This window comes from Styela clava, chromosome 3 (assembly GCF_964204865.1).
Source record: "Styela clava chromosome 3, kaStyClav1.hap1.2, whole genome shotgun sequence".
Classification (NCBI taxonomy): Eukaryota; Metazoa; Chordata; class Ascidiacea; order Stolidobranchia; family Styelidae; genus Styela; species Styela clava.
The window spans coordinates 19,257,703-19,276,627 of NC_135252.1; the positions used below are offsets into that span (position 1 = coordinate 19,257,703).

General features: G+C 32.6%; 3 protein-coding genes across 3 annotated transcripts; all 3 read right to left on the minus strand.

Annotated features, from left to right (window-relative positions):
* Nucleotides 1–661: 661 nt before the first annotated feature.
* On the minus strand, nt 662–13,808 carry LOC120343262 (heat shock cognate 71 kDa protein-like). The gene is made up of 15 exons (XM_078110746.1): nt 13,755–13,808; nt 13,125–13,295; nt 12,514–12,675; nt 12,025–12,255; nt 10,637–10,837; nt 10,395–10,484; nt 9,676–9,744; nt 4,698–4,781; nt 4,543–4,623; nt 4,269–4,355; nt 3,486–3,566; nt 2,696–2,815; nt 1,404–1,496; nt 943–1,053; nt 662–869 (listed from the first exon to the last, which is right to left on the minus strand). Exons 1-15 carry the CDS (start codon nt 13,806–13,808, stop codon nt 762–764), a joined length of 1,743 nt encoding a protein of 580 aa, XP_077966872.1. The 3' UTR covers nt 662–761.
* LOC120342999 (uncharacterized) lies at nt 7,076–9,561 on the minus strand. The gene is made up of 6 exons (XM_078110415.1): nt 9,547–9,561; nt 9,084–9,218; nt 8,617–8,706; nt 8,002–8,145; nt 7,615–7,695; nt 7,076–7,129 (listed from the first exon to the last, which is right to left on the minus strand). The coding sequence occupies exons 1-6, from the start codon at nt 9,559–9,561 to the stop codon at nt 7,076–7,078; spliced, it is 519 nt and encodes a 172-aa protein (XP_077966541.1).
* Nucleotides 13,809–14,335: 527 nt separating the features above from the next.
* Nucleotides 14,336–15,329, minus strand: LOC144420909 (uncharacterized). Its single transcript, XM_078110747.1, has 3 exons — nt 15,278–15,329; nt 14,844–14,950; nt 14,336–14,659 (listed from the first exon to the last, which is right to left on the minus strand). Exons 1-3 carry the CDS (start codon nt 15,327–15,329, stop codon nt 14,399–14,401), a joined length of 420 nt encoding a protein of 139 aa, XP_077966873.1. The 3' UTR covers nt 14,336–14,398.
* Between the last annotated feature and the right edge of the window lie 3,596 nt (nt 15,330–18,925).

The following is an 18,925-nucleotide window of genomic DNA, read 5'->3' on the forward strand; positions in this document are numbered from 1 at the left end:
CAATATAGGAAGGCCTAGGGCATCATGTCAATTACTGAAATGCTATTTTTGCGGTCATCTATTCAATATTGCAGAACAACCGATATCATGACACGAGGGTTTGTTATCATCATACTTTTACCAGGGCCGGATTTAGACAATAAGAGGCCCTACCTAGGCTATGCCATTAAGTGAAATATGAGATACTAATTATTTTCATAAAAACTGTCCAATTAGTCTAAATTAGCATATTATGTTTCAAAGGTTAATAGGTGGAGATTTCCAAATTTAGACAAAATCAGTTATTCGAACTTACTTAATTTTTATCCTTTAAATTATACGGTAAATATTCAAACTTACTTAATTTTTATCCTTCAAATTATACGGTAAATATTCGTTGCAACCCTTATTAATTGAATAGTTCAAAATTGGATGTCGATGCCCCTATGCATCCGCCTACTTTGCCTAATGGTAAATCGGACCCTGCTTTTTACAAATTATTAGCAAGTCGTCACATATTTGCGTGTGCACTTCTTCTATTCTTGTACTTTCCCTATCCTTAAAATCACATACTGTACAAACCTGTTCGTTTACTGAATACTACTCCAAGTAACATTTGTTCATTTATTAAATTATTTACGTAAAACAATATTTATCATTTAAAGAAATAAATATAAGATTTCTGTTTGATTGTTTTGCTTTAATAAAATAACGATCTCATCACAATCTCAATACCAATCATATGATATTCGATCTATCCGGATTCGTTGACTATACAATCGTTATTTTTTCCATCCAGAAGATGGTCGTGGCTCGGAATACTTTTTTTCGACAATTTGCCAATCTTTGTGGAGTTTGTTCCACTTTTTTGTGTACTCTTTTAGATTTTTCTAAAGCAATAAGATAACAATGAAGCAAGAATTCGTATTAATATATTTTAGATCAAATTTTTATATGACTTACGTTCTTGAGCCAGTTTTTGGTATCGTTGCATTTCACGCAAAGTTTTTGTCTATCTGCCGTATCGTACTGTTCAAACATTCCTTCAATAATAGAGACGAGGCTTCTCAGATCCTAATTGAAATTGTCAAGCTTATTTTATAAATGCAACATGTTAAATGTAAAAAGCAAGAATATTAATTACCAGATTATTCTCAAGAAAAGAGAAAAATTCCATGTAGGTAATTTTTTTTTAACCAAAACATGGATTTTATTTAAAAGATCTCGATTGCATACCACGTTGTGTATCTTATTTTAATATTTTTATATGCCGGGCCGTTACAAAAGCTGGTATAATTAGTAGCTCTCCACTTATTAGTTGGCTATTGGTTGAATTATTTATTTAGAAAAGTGTGAAACATCTCATTGGAATTACGACACCTTACGGAGGTCAATAAAACTATATTAATATTATAAAAAATAACCTGTCGATTGCGTTTTTTATCATAATCTGCATCATTTCTCAGTGGCGCCGGTGTTGCTGCTGGTTTATGTCTCATTTTCGGCATCTGTTTTCCCTACATTAACAATTTATATTTGTAAATTGTAATGAACTTTGTACTCGGGACTCACCATATTCTAGAGCTGGTATGGGCAAACTACGTCCCGCGGGCTAAATCCAGTCCGTTTGGTAATTCAATCTGGCCGCCTGAAGCAGCGACAACCAAACTAAAACCAAACTAAAAGAAAATATAACTCGAGAAATTTGGTAAAATTGCGAATAAATTTAGTTTCGTCACATTGTTTTCCTTTTTTGCTTTTGTAATACTGGGAATATTGTTAATAAAATGTTTTTGGCTCCAAGTCTAGGGCAGTGGTTTCCAACCTTTCATGCCTCGTGGCCCCCTTCCAGCGTCTTTTTGAACTCGTGGCCCACCTGTTCACGCTTGCAAAAAAAACTAAACGTGTTGGATTGTATTATATTTTATGAACTTTTATGAAATGCAAAAACAAGCCACAGACAAAAAAGTCCAAACTTTTTAGTATAAAATGAATGGGAATCTTGCGCTTGGGACTGTCTGACGAGATTTCTCATATTTGGAACTGTCAACATCAGGACAGTTTCTATATTTTGTTTTGATATAGACGCATAGATAGGCTGTGACAAACTGAATTGCTAAGTAGTGTGTAAAAATCCGATATGCCACTTCATCGCTGCATTGAAGACCGTTTTTGTTCGACAAAAAAACAGACTTGGCCAATTTTGCGTTCTTGTCAAATCTTACTCGCTTGGCAGCCAAGAAGACGACGTCAACCTCATTACCCTGAGTATGTTTTTTATCACGGTGGTTTTGGAGTTTAGATGGACGTAATTACCCATTGCTCATTACATACGAGCAATGCAGGTATTGAGCACATTCTCTCTCAATTCGATTCATTTTGGTAAAGCCAATTCAACGGTTCATGCACAAGAAAGTGAATGCACTCTGTGATCGCAATTAACCTATTTAGATAATGAAACTCAGTGAACACCTAAACGGGGAAAGATGAGTATGCAAACAAATTCGTTTTTTGAAAATTATTAGCCTTGTGTCGTGGTCCCCTTGAACTACTCTGTGTCCCCATTGGGGGAGCTATCGGTCCCCGGTTGAGAACCACTGGTCTATAGATTGATGCCTGAGTGGCTTCATGAATCACTGATGCTCCATAGGTCTATATCAAATCCAGCATCTTATGGCCGAATAGTTTCATAGATATATATGTGCAGCCGGCTTACTTGGACAGAAAAGTTCTGGTCTTCAGGTGTGATTACCGTGTAATTAGACAGATCCGATTGATTTTGATTTTTAATTCTGCTGGGGAGTTGTTGGCGGTTGGTGGCGGTTGATTGCTCTTGCTGTTAATATTAAATAGAAAAATTGATTTGAAAATGTTTCCGCAATATTTCTTGAAATTCTGAACGCCTTTGATTGATCAGTTAAATTTTTTTATACCAACCACTACATAATGACTCAGTAGTTAAAGCACTAAACTTGTTTGAACTTCCCCATCATTGCAAGTTTTACATCTTGATTTAAAATACCACGGCCACTAGTCTGGCGTGTAACAAATCGAATATGCAACACCCAGCTGTCAAAGTTTCGGTTCTTTCAAAAGATTCCGCTTCTTGCTTACCATTAGTTATTGGAAGATGCTTGTTGTTGTTATATGTTTTATGGCGCTTATAACTCCATGGTTCTGCAGCAATATTGATTTAAAATTTAACATATTTAACAAATTAACAAATTTGAAATTCCTTTACTAAAATATTATACAATATTTGCGAATAAATAATTATGCATAATTAATTTTAAGGGCTTTGCTTGAATCAATTACAACAAAGCCTAGAGAATTTGATACTGACGAATGACAAATCTCAATTTATGTGTAAGGCCTCTGGTTGAAATCTATCGCCTTCACAAAATCCGGAACTCCAAGCTGTATCAAATTTCTACAAATAAACAACTCTGTCATAAGAATTTAAAATAAAATTGTTCAACTCGTTGTTAGTTTGCTTGATTACTTACATGAAGTTTTTCCGAATAGTTATTTTTATTCAGTACTGGAGTTGCGTTCCTCTTCGTATTTCCAATATTAGAAGGCTTTGGCTAAAGTTAAATATTATAAGAATTATGTCCATGGAAAATTAACAACGACATGTCCAGCGGTTGGCGTATGTGATTCGAAGATTTGAAATATCTAACTCAGGGATAATAGATTTGTTAGGCGATACATATTTTGCACAGAAGCTTGGCACCATAATACATGTCAGCGTCTTCTTGCACATAGCCTCATTCAGAGCGAAGGCAAGCAATAGTTACTAAAACAGGAAATAAATGTGAAGTTAAAATGACTTTTTCAAGTGAGGATGCGAATCAAAGAATTATAAGACATGAAGACGAGGAAACAGTACGCTATTTCAGTTTATGGGTTTTTTCATTCCGGAAAGAAATTCAATCTTAACACGCTGGAAATATATTTCATATGATCTTCCATGAATGGAAATTTTGAAAACTATTTTGACTATTACGAGGGATTCAAAATTCTGGCTGCGCACTAACACAAATATAAATAGTTAACGTTTCATCTGAGCAAAGACGTTCATTAGACATTAAATAGTATTACATCATTCTTACACTCTATGCATACGGACCCATCGGCGAATACCAAAGAAGAAGAATGAGGAGTTAGTGAGCAGAAATTCAAGAAGATAATGATGAGACAATGTTACCGAAAAAACCTTTCAAATGCATTTTATCACTTTTCTACGTTTTGAAAATGCACTTATTCATTTTCGACTTATAACTTACAGAATTCGGAAGCGAAGATATCTTTGACTTATACTGACTCTGACCATTGCCGACTATCTGCCTGTTTCTGTTTTCAGCTGACATTGACTGCAAAAGAAACAAATAAATCTATTTTTACCGACTTTCAAAGAAAATGCATAATAATATAACGTAAAAATGATGCCATAGGAAAATATAATTTGATATATAGAAACATTTATAGCAAGCAGTCCATATCGAATAGGAAATAAATGAGACCAAGTTTACCTTTGCCTCGTTATTTTGTCTGTGTTACCTTTTTATCCTGATGTATATCTTCTCTTTTGGGCTCGTGATATTGTATGTGCCTGGTACTTTTATTTAATCGTTTTGGCGTCTGAAAATGTATCAGAATGAAAATCGTAAATTTATTTTCTAACAAACGTCATGATTGAATTTTTAAAATCATACCTCGGGTCGTATTTTTCTTTCGGATAAACTTTCCTTTCTTTCTGGTTCCGAAAACCGTTTATTTACTTTATCTAAAACGGCATTCTGACAAATGAAATATAGCATTAATGCATTGTTATAATAAAATTTTCCTCGTATGTGCTGTGTTTCATTTATTAACTGTATTTTTACAGCTTCTTTGCTAAATATTATTAAATTAAGGTAAATTACGTTGAAATTGTTAATCGCACATGATAAAGGTTTTAGAAGCTTTCTGCTTGTGGGATAGAAATATCTTAGCTTGTTATGACCAACCTTGCAGTTTTAAACTAAATGTTTGTTTGAATGACAACGACGACTGAGTACTCCCGTAGTATGTGTAACGATTTGGGTTATATCATAATTTTATTCCATTTTTTTTTAATTTTATTTTGTTAAAAGTACTGGGACTTTCTATATTGGCCAAGTGAATATATCCCCTGCCCGTAAGTTTCAGTCACTTTACACAGCTTGATGCAAAGTAGGCTGAAAAAATTAGTTACTTTCATATTGGTAAACATACTTTTGGAGCCGAAGACTTGTAAGTTAGGATATACGCTTGCGAGTCATCAGTTGGAGCAGTGGTTCTCAACCGCCGGTCCGCGACAACCTTGCTGCCGGTCCGCCAAATATATCCCAATATAAATATATTAACTGCAAAATACAAAGTATTGACTTCATGTCCATTAATTTTATGATTTTTTAACTCTCATTGATTTGTAGTACCGGTATTCTTCTAACAAGAAAGGTTCCCAACCTTTTCTATATCGCGGCACACATATCACAAAACACGAACATTTTCTACTCATAAAGAGTGCGATAGTCGAACGCGAACAAATGGTTAATAGTTACCGATATTACAACCGTTTTCTTACGTTAATGTAAACGAGAGCGTCTTCGGAGCACCTCACATTGTTGTAAACGTTGCGCGACCGCACGGATAATACGTGGCCCTCAAATGCGCCGCCGATCACGCGCTTGGGTTTTGCTCGTCGTTCCACGTTACGCCTTTATTACTATCATATGTATTGTCAATTTTTCACAACTTATTCATTTATGTTACAATTCAATAAGTTTCTCCCATTTCCAAAATCATTCAATAGTGTTATTGTCGGTACTTGCGACAGAAATGAAAGAGGCAAATAAACTGTATTTCATTACAACAATATTTTATTGTCGCTAAAAACGCTAAATAGGTTTAAAATTGTTATAAAAAATTTTCACCGCTGGACGTATCTTTTCACGTTATGAATTTCGTGCAAGGCCCGGGCATAATTTGATGGCAAAGATCATATCATTTACCATTTCGAAACGCTTATTCGACTTTTCAGACTGCAGAAACTATCCGAAAATAATAACCGTTTTTGTGTTCGAGATATGAAATAATCGTCAATTCCACCACGCTTTCGTGAAGTAGTGCAATTTATCAAATCTATGAAGGTTTTATTGAGTTTCATTGCATCAGTGTTTGGACTACCACGCGTTTCGCCAAATTGCTGGTGTGATTACAGATCGGGTGGGCAAAATAGTATATTTCCATCGAATCGAATAATTTTAACAAATTGTCGAATATCGGGTTGAATTCGGGATTTTATTTCGATGTTTATCTTTTTGGATCGACTTCGATCTTTCTGTCACCGTTTGTAAATTAACTGTCTTATTTTTGAGCTGAAAATATTATCGTTTCTGACGCCGGAATGCGGATATTTTTGAAGACGATAGTTGACCTTCTTGATTTTACTTTTTTATTGTGGCTGTTTTATTTTCGTATTGAATAGTGAATAAAAACCATGCAAAGTCATTGCGTAAATCTTGAATGCTATTTTGAGTTCAAATTGTGATTAAATAAGTCGGCAATAATGACAATTCTACTAGTCAAATAATAATTCCCTGGCAAAATTCCGCACGATAATTCCACTCAGTCTGACTGACTCAAACTGTAACTTAATAGTAATAGTGTAATATATTTTTCCTTTTTTAGAATTTTATTATGTTGTTGTTGTTATTGTTCTTGTTGTTAACTTTTTTTTTTTACATATACCTCAATATACCTCTGCAGCCTTCAATTTTCGCCCGTATACGACAGAAGGCTGCCGACCCCTGCTGTAGAATATTTTATATACAAAAGTCTGAGATTTTCATCCAAGCAGGGAATCACATGAAATATATTTCTTGTATTCTACGCTTTCCACAAATTAGTAGTAATAGTGTAATATATTTTTCGTTTTTCAGAATTTTAATTGTTTGTAAGCAAATTTTGTACTGCAAAAACAGCAATCAACTTCCAAATATTCAAATAATCGTTCCAAACTATGGAATTATTATTTAATAATTTTTTTCAATTTTATTATATTGCCTTATCATTTTACCGGTGTGATCGTACTGGGGTGTTTTTGTCTTTCTCTCTCACTCATCTGAATAAAATAAAGAATGATAAATGTAAGTTTATTTGGCGATAATATTGATAGTATTGTTTAATATTTCAAATCGAAATCTCTTCAAATGCATTGACCGCGATTCAGGCTAAAGCTAGGTAAATTTATTCAATGTCATATTCTATGTCTGTTTAAGATGTTTCAAATAAAAGATAAAAACAATTATAAGTCCATAAGATATAAAACGTGAAATATTTACCCGAAATATTTCCTATGTATTTGTAGATAAAAAATAAAAAAGGGCAATTATACTGCATCGTTATGCCCTCCACATATATTAAAACAAAAATGTTTTATCAGTTCCAAAAATGTATTCAAATTTTATTATTAGCGTATAATTATAATTATAATTATAATATATAAAGTTATCAATAGCGTTGGTTATTGTATGATTGCTGATTCTAAATCGTACAAGCGAAACAAAAGGTTGACATAAATTAAAGCTAAATAATAGGATAATTTACCTGAAGTAATCTTTCAAATATGGGTTCACAAACTTCAATTATCTGTTGCAGCTTTTCGCGTATTTCTATGCTTGTAACGTTCTAAATTATCACTAATATTTATATTGTTCATTCACCACATTTGCCAATCATTTATTACTTTAGACATTTTCAGTTTTTTTTTAAAATAACGTTTTTCACACAAGATAAAATAACAGCTTCGAATTTGCTATAAAAAATATTTAATCAATTTGATTTATAGTGCCTAAAATATGACCGATCATATAATTTTTCTATTCGCGCTATCCACGTTTACATAATGCCGCATTCAAGAATTGTCAAAATTGGATGGCTCTCTGACCTCTTTATACTATTTGTCCTAAATAAATTGAGGACACAAGAAAATACCCGGTAATTTTCAATCCAAAGGGCGTCACTGTATTGCTCCAATAGCGCCTTTCTTTCTTCGGAAGAGAGCATTTCTGAGTATGGATAATCTTCGACAAAATGCCTAATTCGTCCCACATATTTTTTCACGTCTGATTGTAAATTCTGTTGTACGGAATTGAAATTTTCTTTGGCCATGCTTAAAAGGCATCATATCAAAACAATAGCATTTAATTTTTGTTATATTGTTGTTTATGCCTTAAACCATGAGTAATTTTAATTAATTTTAATTGAATAACGCCAAAAAGGCAAGTAAAAAAATATAGCATATATATTAATTTGTGCAGGTATTATCAATATTGATAATTCAGTTGTTTCTTTTTTGTCTATCATATTCACATACAACACACAAATTCCATTATTTAAACGAATTAAAGTATAAAAAAACTGAATGTTTTGTTTCAATTGGTCATGATACTCCGTTTTAATTTTTGCAAGACTCTAAGATTTAATAATAACCTATATATTTAGATCAATAAGTTCATACATGTTTTTCTAAAACCCAAATGTTTTATATTTCGTGATTTACATTTAATAGCACATTGGTAGAAAACTCAGAAACAGAAAAAAACTTACTTTTCCTTCATCGCTTAGTTTGTTTGAAACGGATTGTTGAATGTTTTTCAACTGTTGTATTTTTACCTCATACTCGCTTTTGACTGACACCTATATTAAAATGTTTTGTGAAAATTATCTAACCTGAACCCTTTTCATGCACGATTTTTATCCATTTGTTTCATAAATCAGTACATTACAACATATCTATTATAAAACTGAATAAGAATTAACAAAAATTATTCTGATGTTTACATAGTCTAAAGATAAATACGATACATACGAATAACTGCATGCAGTTGTTCCATAAAAAGAGAGGCAAACGCAAAACTCATCGCGAATAAAAAGCAGCGCATATTTTCAAAGTATAACGCAGAAAATGTTTTAGTCATTTAAAACAAATAACGCAACGCTTTGTGATTGCCGTTTAACAAAAAATAATATTCATCTATTTGAGCGTCAAATTTTTTTCATGCTATCGCTTTTACCTTATTAGCAGATATCCATTGTTTGATTATAATGAATTCATTTTGCAGTTTATTCAATTCTTCGTCTCTTTTTTTCACCTTACTGATATTGCTATCTATACTTTGCGCCAACTTTTGAAGCTGCTCACGAAAGATCTTGAATTTGAATTAGGTAATAAATTCAAAATAAATTCAAAGAAACGATGCACAAATTAACAATAAAATTTTATATCTTTAATTATAGCTATTTAGTCTCAATCATTACCGTATTTGAATCTATATTAAGTTAAGTCAGAAATCCTAAAAGCATATCTGAACAATATTTCACAGAGAGCAGTCTGTTTAATATTAAGTGGTGTTTTTACAAATACTTTCAATTTTCAAATAAATCCAAATATCGGAAAAACCTAGACGAGTTTATCTAATATTTTGAATATTGTTCTAATTTTTGTTTTTGCAATTTTATGTGAAACACGAGTATAACAAATTTTGCATGCATGCAGTAAAATAGTCAAATAGTTTCAAACTAAATGCCAAAATATTTGCCACCTCTAAATCGTAATAATCATGAATAATCGTTAATCGATTTGTATTTGGCGGTGTGTAATTGTACCTTGTCTTGTTCTATGCGAATTTGATTGAATTCTATCTTCTTGATTTCAGATGCAATACCATCTGCAATCTGAAATAAATATTAATTAGACAAATTATGCATACCGCTTGAACTTTTGATGGAAACAAGTTAACAATTTATTTGTCCGTAGATTTCAGTGTTATCTATAATTAGTATTGCGGCAGCTCTGGCGTAAGCCAACGTAGCCGCCAGTTAAATTAAACATAAAAAAATTATTATAGCAATACATTTCAAATGCTCGTTTTGACCATGGATTAAACATTTTGTGTAAGAAAATAATCATTATTAGCAAACTTGTTAGCTATTTGAAGAATTGGCGCAAACGCGAAAAATGTACCATGGGCCCTTACATTAAACTTTTCTCTACAACTTTTCACCCTCTATAATTTTGGCTGCGCCCCTGATTATTTATGTACGCACAGTCCTACACAAATTATATAAACATAATTTATATTAAAAGTTCTCGAAAACAATTATTGTGACATTTGTGAGTCAAGTTATTTTTTCAACTATAATATTTTATTAATGCTAATCTGCAAATAGCAATCATTCCTAATATTTATATTGAAATTTTTACTTTAGATTTTACTTTGTACTTATTCTGAAGCTGGTTTTGTCTGTTTATTTTCGAAAAATAAATTATAACCGAATAACTTTTTCAACCAGAAACCTTAAAAAAAAAAAAATAATCGAAATACCTGTTTATCCCTGCATATTCGTATGAATATTGGGTGGCAGCAATTCTGAAATTCAATTTGTTGTTGAAATAGAGTTTCCTTTGAAGCATTCTGAAAGAAATGTATAAGATTTCAATACTCCTTTAAACCTCTCGTACTCAAGACTGGTTAAATTTAACTGAATTTGTAATTTTTGAAGAATTTGGCATTTATATAAGAAAAAAGTCAAATTGTTTTTGTTACCAACAAAAATCAAAAATCACCTTGTTTTTGTTTAGCCAGTGAGAAACTGATTCACATTTATTCAATAATATACATTTATCTTCTTTGTTCAAATTTCCCTGTGAATCAAGAAAAATGGCGGATTCCTCTGCGTTGAAAACCAAAGTTTCCAGATTTATTCTCATGTCTGCGATGTTTCCGAGCTCAATATCATCCAATTTATATTTTTCAGCCTCTTGCACCTAAGAAGTGTAACACTGCAATTTCAAATTTTAAATTATTTTGCTCGATGTGGAATTTTATGCATTGCCATTTAACCACAAAGCTCAAGGAATAAATCAATAATGTTTTATATCAGGTCCAAGGTTCAAGGTTGGCGGGCCCCAAAAACTTTCGAGAAGGTCTCGCGGGCCGCAGTCGTAGAGAACCCAAATATGATCAAAACATCGCAAATTTGATCACTTCACATATATTTAGAAATGAGAAATCACTGTTCCAATCAGTTTTTAAAAAAACTATAAAAAGACTTTAGTTATTTTAAAATTGCTTTCCGTGGTATTTTCGGTATCTTTTCTCGTGTTTGGTTTTGCAATGACGCTTCAAATAATATTCTTTCGTGATAGATATTACTCGAAAAAAAAGTTCGCGACTTGTTTCTTCACAGTTTACGTTTTTTATACTCATTGTATGATGAATTGTTATATTTGACTAATTTTATTACTTGTGGCGTGAGCATGCCTGGTGCTATCGTCAAAGAACAACCATGTCCGTCTAAGTTGGGACCCCGGACCCAGATAAAAAAAAGACTGGATCGCGTGGCGCTAACTCAGTTCTGCGGTTCACAACGGCTGTCACATGGCCGACGCTTGAAAATAAAGTGTTTTCACTAAAATAAAGGCACAAAACGTCTCTACAAATGAGGAGTTTCTTGACGCGAGCTTGAGATGCGAAGTTTAGATGAAAAGCGCAACCCATCTCATCGACTTAGTTCTGTCTGCACCACACAATTCATTCCCCTTGTACCGAACACAGGAGGTCATTCTCACATTGGCACCGTCTTAACGTTTATAGATACAACATTGAAATTCCATGATTTTAACAAACATGAATCCCGGCATTTGAATTAGGAAAAGGGCTATTCCCAGTTGGAATAGTTTAAATATAACTCAAAAATGTTCTACCAATGGCTAAAAATACCTGCCAATGATTTAATGCACGCTAAAATGTTTTGTGGGCCGCGGGGCCGCACGGAACGTGTCGGCGGGCCCATGCTGCTCGCGGGCCGCGGTTTGGAACAACCTGTTTTATATATTGAAGCGTTTTAACGCTAATATTGGTTAGGTTAGAAAATGTCTCACATCTGTGCTACTTTTTTTTATAGCAAGGTAATAGCAGAGGTTTTGTGGTTTAATGAAACTTCAAACCTCACCATAAGTTCTATTTCTTCCATGGTAAGTTTCAATTTAGCAGCTTCAAGTTGTAAATTGTTTTTGTTTCCAGTAATTTTATCTTTTGCTGTAACAGTTAAAATACTACTGGAATCGATATCAAAGCAGACATCTATACGGGGTACACGTCGTGGGGCAGGAGAAATTCCCGATAAACTGAAGGAGCCCAAGTGTTTGTTGTGCATGGTCGACGTTTTTTCGCCTTGGTAAACCTGTATTATAAATATTGAACAAAATTGTGAATAAATTTTGATATTATGCCATTACATTGTCAAACACACACATAGACATACATATATATATATATAAATGAGCCTTCTTTTGTGGAGACCACAACGTTACGCCTATCTTGGCCAACTTCTCAAGTACAAAAGATATACATATACCAATAGAAGTAAACGATTTAATTCAATCAATTTGTCAAAGGCTAATTTTAAATTATACCGACTAGAAATGATAACAATACTAACCGAAAAGCTAATTACTGTTTGATTATCAGCAACAGTGGTGACTGTTTTGTAGTGTTTAGAGGGAATTTTCGAATTTTTGTTAACAACCACCGACATGATATCACCGACAACGTTGATGCCGAGTGGCAAAGGCACAATATCATAAAGAGTAAACTCTTTTATCTGAAATAGATAATAAATAATATATTCATCTTTTTACAGCGCATATATGAGGGCACAATCAAGAAATCAATTATCATTCTAATTATACGCAATTTCTATTGCTGCAGAGATCTTGAAATTTTAATTTTAGGATTTCACATAGTATTGCTATAGCACACTTTCTGAATTAGTCGTCACCAAATAAGGCAATCGAATTACAAAAATATACAAAATTCTAGACAAGTCTTGTTGATTAGTATTCGACAAATTTGTTTTATAGAGTTAATGTTGCTTTACAATGAAGTGGTCCCCAGAATATAAAATATTACTCTGTCCCCATAAAAAAACTTCTAAAAATTTTATAAAAATGCCTCATGTATAAATAAGTGCAGTTTTTTCTTTAATTTTTTCATGTCCATAACGCATTCAATAAAATTTTATATTGAAAATGTAAAAAAAACTGTATTTACTTTTGCAGATGCATCTGTGCTAAGATCAACAGCAAGTGCGGCAGCCCCATGTGCCACAGCTTCATCCGGATTTATGGTTTTATACAATTCTTTGCCATTGAAATACTCTTGGATCATATTACGCAGTTTTGGGATTCGAGTTGATCCACCAACCAATACGACTTCGTCAACCTGAAATTATGATGAATACTAAGAAAATGCAATATATTGAGAGTTTTTAAGCAATATTCGTTCATCACACTTGAGAACATTTTAAAACGCTTTCGTCTAGTCAATAACTTTAATCATTGAAATCATAAATAGACAGAAATGACCAAAATATATTTAAAAAATATGTGTGTAAAGGGGGGAATAAGACTAACATTTTGTTTCATTAATTTTTCCACCAAAAACTGTTTATTTTTTACTAATCGGTCATGGCATTTGATATTTACTATCTTCTTTTTATGTAATGCTTTCTAAAAATTTACAATACAAAAAAAAAAAGTATTAAGTTCTAAAGAATCGACCGTCGGTATCTTTGTTTTACTAGACTTTTTCGCCGAGGCCTAATATTCCTGGGCAACATTTCTCTGCTAATGCGGTTAAAATTATAGAATTGCTGTTGGACCCTTTAATTTATTTCAGCACCTTTTCTTTATTAAACTTTGCGTCAGATAGTGTAACATCCACTGCTTCGAGCATTTGCTCATTTAGGGTATCTTCATGATAAATGTTACACAAACGCAAGAATAAAAAACAATGCTGTGATCGACGAAGATTAGCATGACGAGTTAATTGAATAGACCTTCACCTCAGCTGTGAATTTGGTTAATGATGCAGGCTTAGAAAGATTGCTTCTTAAACTTACTTTGCTATCATATTTACGGATAATTTTCGTTTAGCTGCTTCACATTGAATTCTAAGTCGGCTCATTGCTCTTTTGTTTTCTGATATATCAACTTTATTTTGTTCGGTAAATTTTTTAACAAAGTGTTTCACCATCCTGTCGTCAAAATCTTCACCTGCAAATTTGTTATGCCTAGTAATTATTGGAGTAACAAGTAGTAAGAGTAAAAATGAGTTTAAAAAGGAGAAAATATGTATATAGTCTAAAAATCTTCATACTTTTAGTAAATGAATAGACTATTAATTCGTAGCTGATGACGTAGTCAATCAATGCAATTCTCAGATGTTTTACCAATAATCAGAAATATTACATTACCTCCCAAGTGGGTATCTCCTCCTGTTGCTTTGACATCAAACATGAAACCTTTTGTATTCATTGGAGATGATTATTTTACCTCTCTATCTAATCCATAGGCAATTGCCGCAGCCTTTGGTTCATTTATCATTCGTAAAACATTGAGACCGGCTATTCTTCCAGCTTCTCTTGTAGCCTTACGTTGAGAAACATTGAAATAAGCTGGTACTGTTATAACAGCGTCGGTGAATTTGGAACCCATGTAATTCTCAGCGGATTCTTTTAGCTGCTTTAATGTCAGCGCACTAATTTCCTCTGGGTAAAATGTTTTTGCTTTATGTTTGTAATTCACCTAAATATGGGGAATTGTTTAAAGACATTAGTTATTGATTAAGCAAAATAAACATTGACATGATAATGATTGCCGAAGTGGCCTTATAGTGTAATATTAAAAAGCTTCATGTTAAATAAAAAACAAGCGTGCACTTGGTAATATAGTTGAAACTTGAATGTAATTTCATGAGATCAATGCATACCTGTATTTTGAGTCTATTATCTTGATTAATAATCTTGAATCCCCAATATTTTGAATCTTGTTGGACATTTGGATCATCGAATTTTCTGCCGATAAGTCGCTTGATTTCTATGAAAAATATAGGATGATGATGGAATATATAGTTTAAAGAAATAAGTGTTTCAGATATGTGTTTTAAGATAAGTATCAAGTGACATGCACATTTATTTATTGTTTAAATTTTTTAATACTAACTTTAGGAGAATATTTTTTTAATTATTTGTGCCAATCTGTGAAAATTATTTTTTGTCAATTTGCATTCATTCATTTTGGAGGGTTTTTCATTTTTTCCAAATTATATCTGATTTTAAATGAGGTCTAACAATAGCAATACGAGAATGAAATACCTATTAATTCATCGCGATTTTAGAGAAAAGTATATTAATAATTACTTACGAAACAAAGTATTTTCAAAATTAAATGGTATTTCTTCCTTTGCCGCCTTCATATTTTATGTATAATATATTCAATTCGAACATTTTAGAATACCTATTGGAAAAATTACATAAAAAAATAACACATTATTAGCGCTAAATTTCAAATAATATAAACAAGAATGCAATGCTCAAATAAATGGACAAGAAATCCAAAAAGCCGTAACTCGGGTATGCAATCTGTTACTGCGAAACTTTTGGTACTAGCCGTCACGATGTCATAAAACAAGTTCCACTAATTAAAAAAATTAAACAACGCATTTTGAATACAATATCAGATCTCACATAAAATTTATGAACTAATAAAAGTAATAGCCTTCTAGTGAAAAATACAATCTTTAACCACTGAAAATTTTATCCTCGATTCATTTAGGCTACGCTAGCCTTCAAATATTCATACATATGAACAAGATGAAATTCTCAGAAGCCTGCGACGTCTGGGTGGACCTAGATCCGACCGCCAGAATATCTGTTACTCAATCTGTTAAATACAGAAGCGCTCATCAACTATCACTTTTACACCATGGTTCATAATAGCCAGCAGACTGAGAATAGCATGTTTATCATTAACCCAAAATGATTTATGTGTGTATTTTAGCGCAACAAGTGTGGTAGACTTGATTTGTGTGAAGTTCAGATTTGCGAACATTGCAATTTTAGCAACAAACCCAGATTTATTGCTATAAATTTGAATTACCAACCAAGAAGTACCAATAAAATATTTCGAAAAAGCACGTATGTAATTCCCAATATTTTTTGAGAACCATAAGTTTCTGATCAGCGTATGTCTTGTCCAACCAATTTCTATGCTGGACCAGCTTGCCAGATTTCAGTGTTTGTCAAACGACTTTCAATATTATTGTTTTTAATTACTCTTAACAATCTTATTGTACAATCGTTTATTATTTCATCTTTAGGGATTTTATGCGTTTGAACATGCTGCGTCGTTTGACAGTCCTCATGCCCAATACAACAGAATACACAAAGTTTAATACAGTAATAACATGCGCTCCAGAAGTGTGTGTACTAATATGGAGGTAACTAATTTTGTTCGCCTATTTTTCATCAAGTTTTGTGAAGGGATTGAAACCTATGGGCACGGGGTATATCACTTGGCTAACACAGACAGTCTTTTAACCCGAAATAGAACTCAAATAAGGAAAATATGAATAAAATTATAGCTTAACCCTCACATGGTACACATACTACGGGAGTACCCAAGAACATGAAAAACTCTTCTGCCTTGAATTTATGAAACGAAATCATTTTTTCAGGGGTACTTACTTCCTATTACGTCATCAACGGACTGTACTAATTTGCTGTCGACTCATGCTGATGGGTTATTTAAAAAAGATTAGGCCTTGCAAACCCAAATAAAGTTTGTGTCAGCGGTAATGTACATCAATACTGACATTGTATGTAAGTAATACGTAATACATATCGCTTTGGCTTTGCGCGTTTGTTGTGTTGCCACGTGTTTTTAATTGCTTGTCCCTTTTAGGTCGTGTCTGTTGCTTTGTGCTCATTATTTTCTGAATTTGATGTCTTGTTATCGTATCCGTGCATGGAATACAAAAGTGCACCGTTAATAGTTCTGAGTCCCAGTTTTCAAAAGTCAAGTAAATTGTCTTCTTTCTACACAATATACTCATATTACCGTCAAACGCCATCGCATAAAAACCCCGCCACGTTACATGCTGTACAATTCTAAATTCCGATTATTTTCATGGACAGAAATATTAACACAAACGCTACCGTAACAGTAAAACTCAATGATTGGGGCAAAATAATGGGACCAAATAGGAATTAAAATAAATTCAGATTCATTGTCTTGAATACTTTCTGTCAGACAATTACATCTTTCTCGTGTGCTTTCCAAAACCTCACCACTCAATTCTTGCCAATATAGAATCATCCAGCAATATTAATGGGAAAATGTTTGTGCAAAACATAACTTTATTTCAACCTAAAATTATTTTTTTACAGTCGACACCTGTAACGTCTCAACCGAGTAGTAGCAGAAGAACAGAATCAATCCATCTGATAGACATCGTGTCGGAGTAAATGTATTGCCAACACAGCAATTTAGATAACCTTTCAAAATTTCGTTTCTGGGGCACATCTTAAAAGATTATGTTACTTCTGTAGTTTTCTGAATCATGCAATAATGATTTTTGATTTATATACATGACCTATAACTAGAGATAAAAATGCTGTCAAAGTTGTATTTAAGGGTTTGGTTTCTGCGAGACTAAATACTTATCCCTCTTCTATGCTTTCGTGCATAGAATTGTATTATTTGTCTAATTAAACAAACGGTATTGCAAATTTATAGTGGTAAATCACTAAATTTGGCAAATGACATGTACAATGTAACCTATTATTGTAAATTCATTATTAGTTCTAATCCACATTTATTTGCTTGCTTGTTTTTATTCATACTCACTGCATAAAGGGCAGAACTTTGTAACTGAATCATACTTTAGCTATTATAGTTATCAGTCTATACAATTCAAGAGTCCTGCTTCACACTAACACAAATGTATCTTTGTGAATACAGAAACTCTCTTGAAACGCATTTATTATGTTGTTAATTATGAATTCGAATGTATATTTCATCAGAAAAAAATTTGATGGCGTTTGCTAATATACAGCGTACAACTTCACCAATGGAGGTGAAGGTTGTAAATTCTATTATAAAGTCTGTGGTACGAAAAATAGAACAGATCAGTTCCCATGGTCAATTCTGCCAAAATATAGTCAATTAGATTCGGAAAGATGTGGAAATAAAATAACTGCGTAAATGACAATGGCAAGATTAAATATCATTGTCATTTTTGTATCGGATTCGTTAAATTTATTGAATCAAAATTCCATAAATATCCGATAATATTTTAGGGTTTATTTACATTGCAAATATGTTTTAGTTATTTCTTCATTATTTGGTGGCATTAGTTACCCGATCGAAAATTTCCAATATATACCAATAATGACGTAAATAAATTCTGAATTTTAATAATAATATATAAATTTAAAAATATCAAATTAAATAATTAAAATTTTACATTATTACCATAAATACGACCCGTGATCGTGGTTATGATTTAGTCGGTTTATTGGCTTTCTTCTTCCCTGGGACAAATATGTAAAATCATATCCTATTATAGGTGTGAATAGTATAAATGTATTACATATAGGTTAGGTTTCGTGATTACATATGTTTGCGGTGCAATACGAGTTGTAATAAACCAAATTACGGTACTTCCGCACTTTTGCTTTATGAAGGTACAAATCATCTCTGCGAGCATTTTGCTGTCCATGGCAACATTACTATTGGCATCGTCCTATTGTGTCTTGTTTACTCTTTACTAGACGTCACTCTCGCCTTCAGTCACTGAACAAACATCTCGTGCATACCAGGGCTCGTAAAAGAGTTGCGTCTAAATAACAACGCTGTCTCTTTTATGGTTATGAAATCAACAGAACGAAACAAACACGTTAAAATGAATGGCATTTTACAAGTTATACAACTGTGAATTCTGCAAGACTCATTATTTTCGAAGTCATTCAAATTAAAGATAATTTAGTGGGATACATTCTTGGTGTCGTG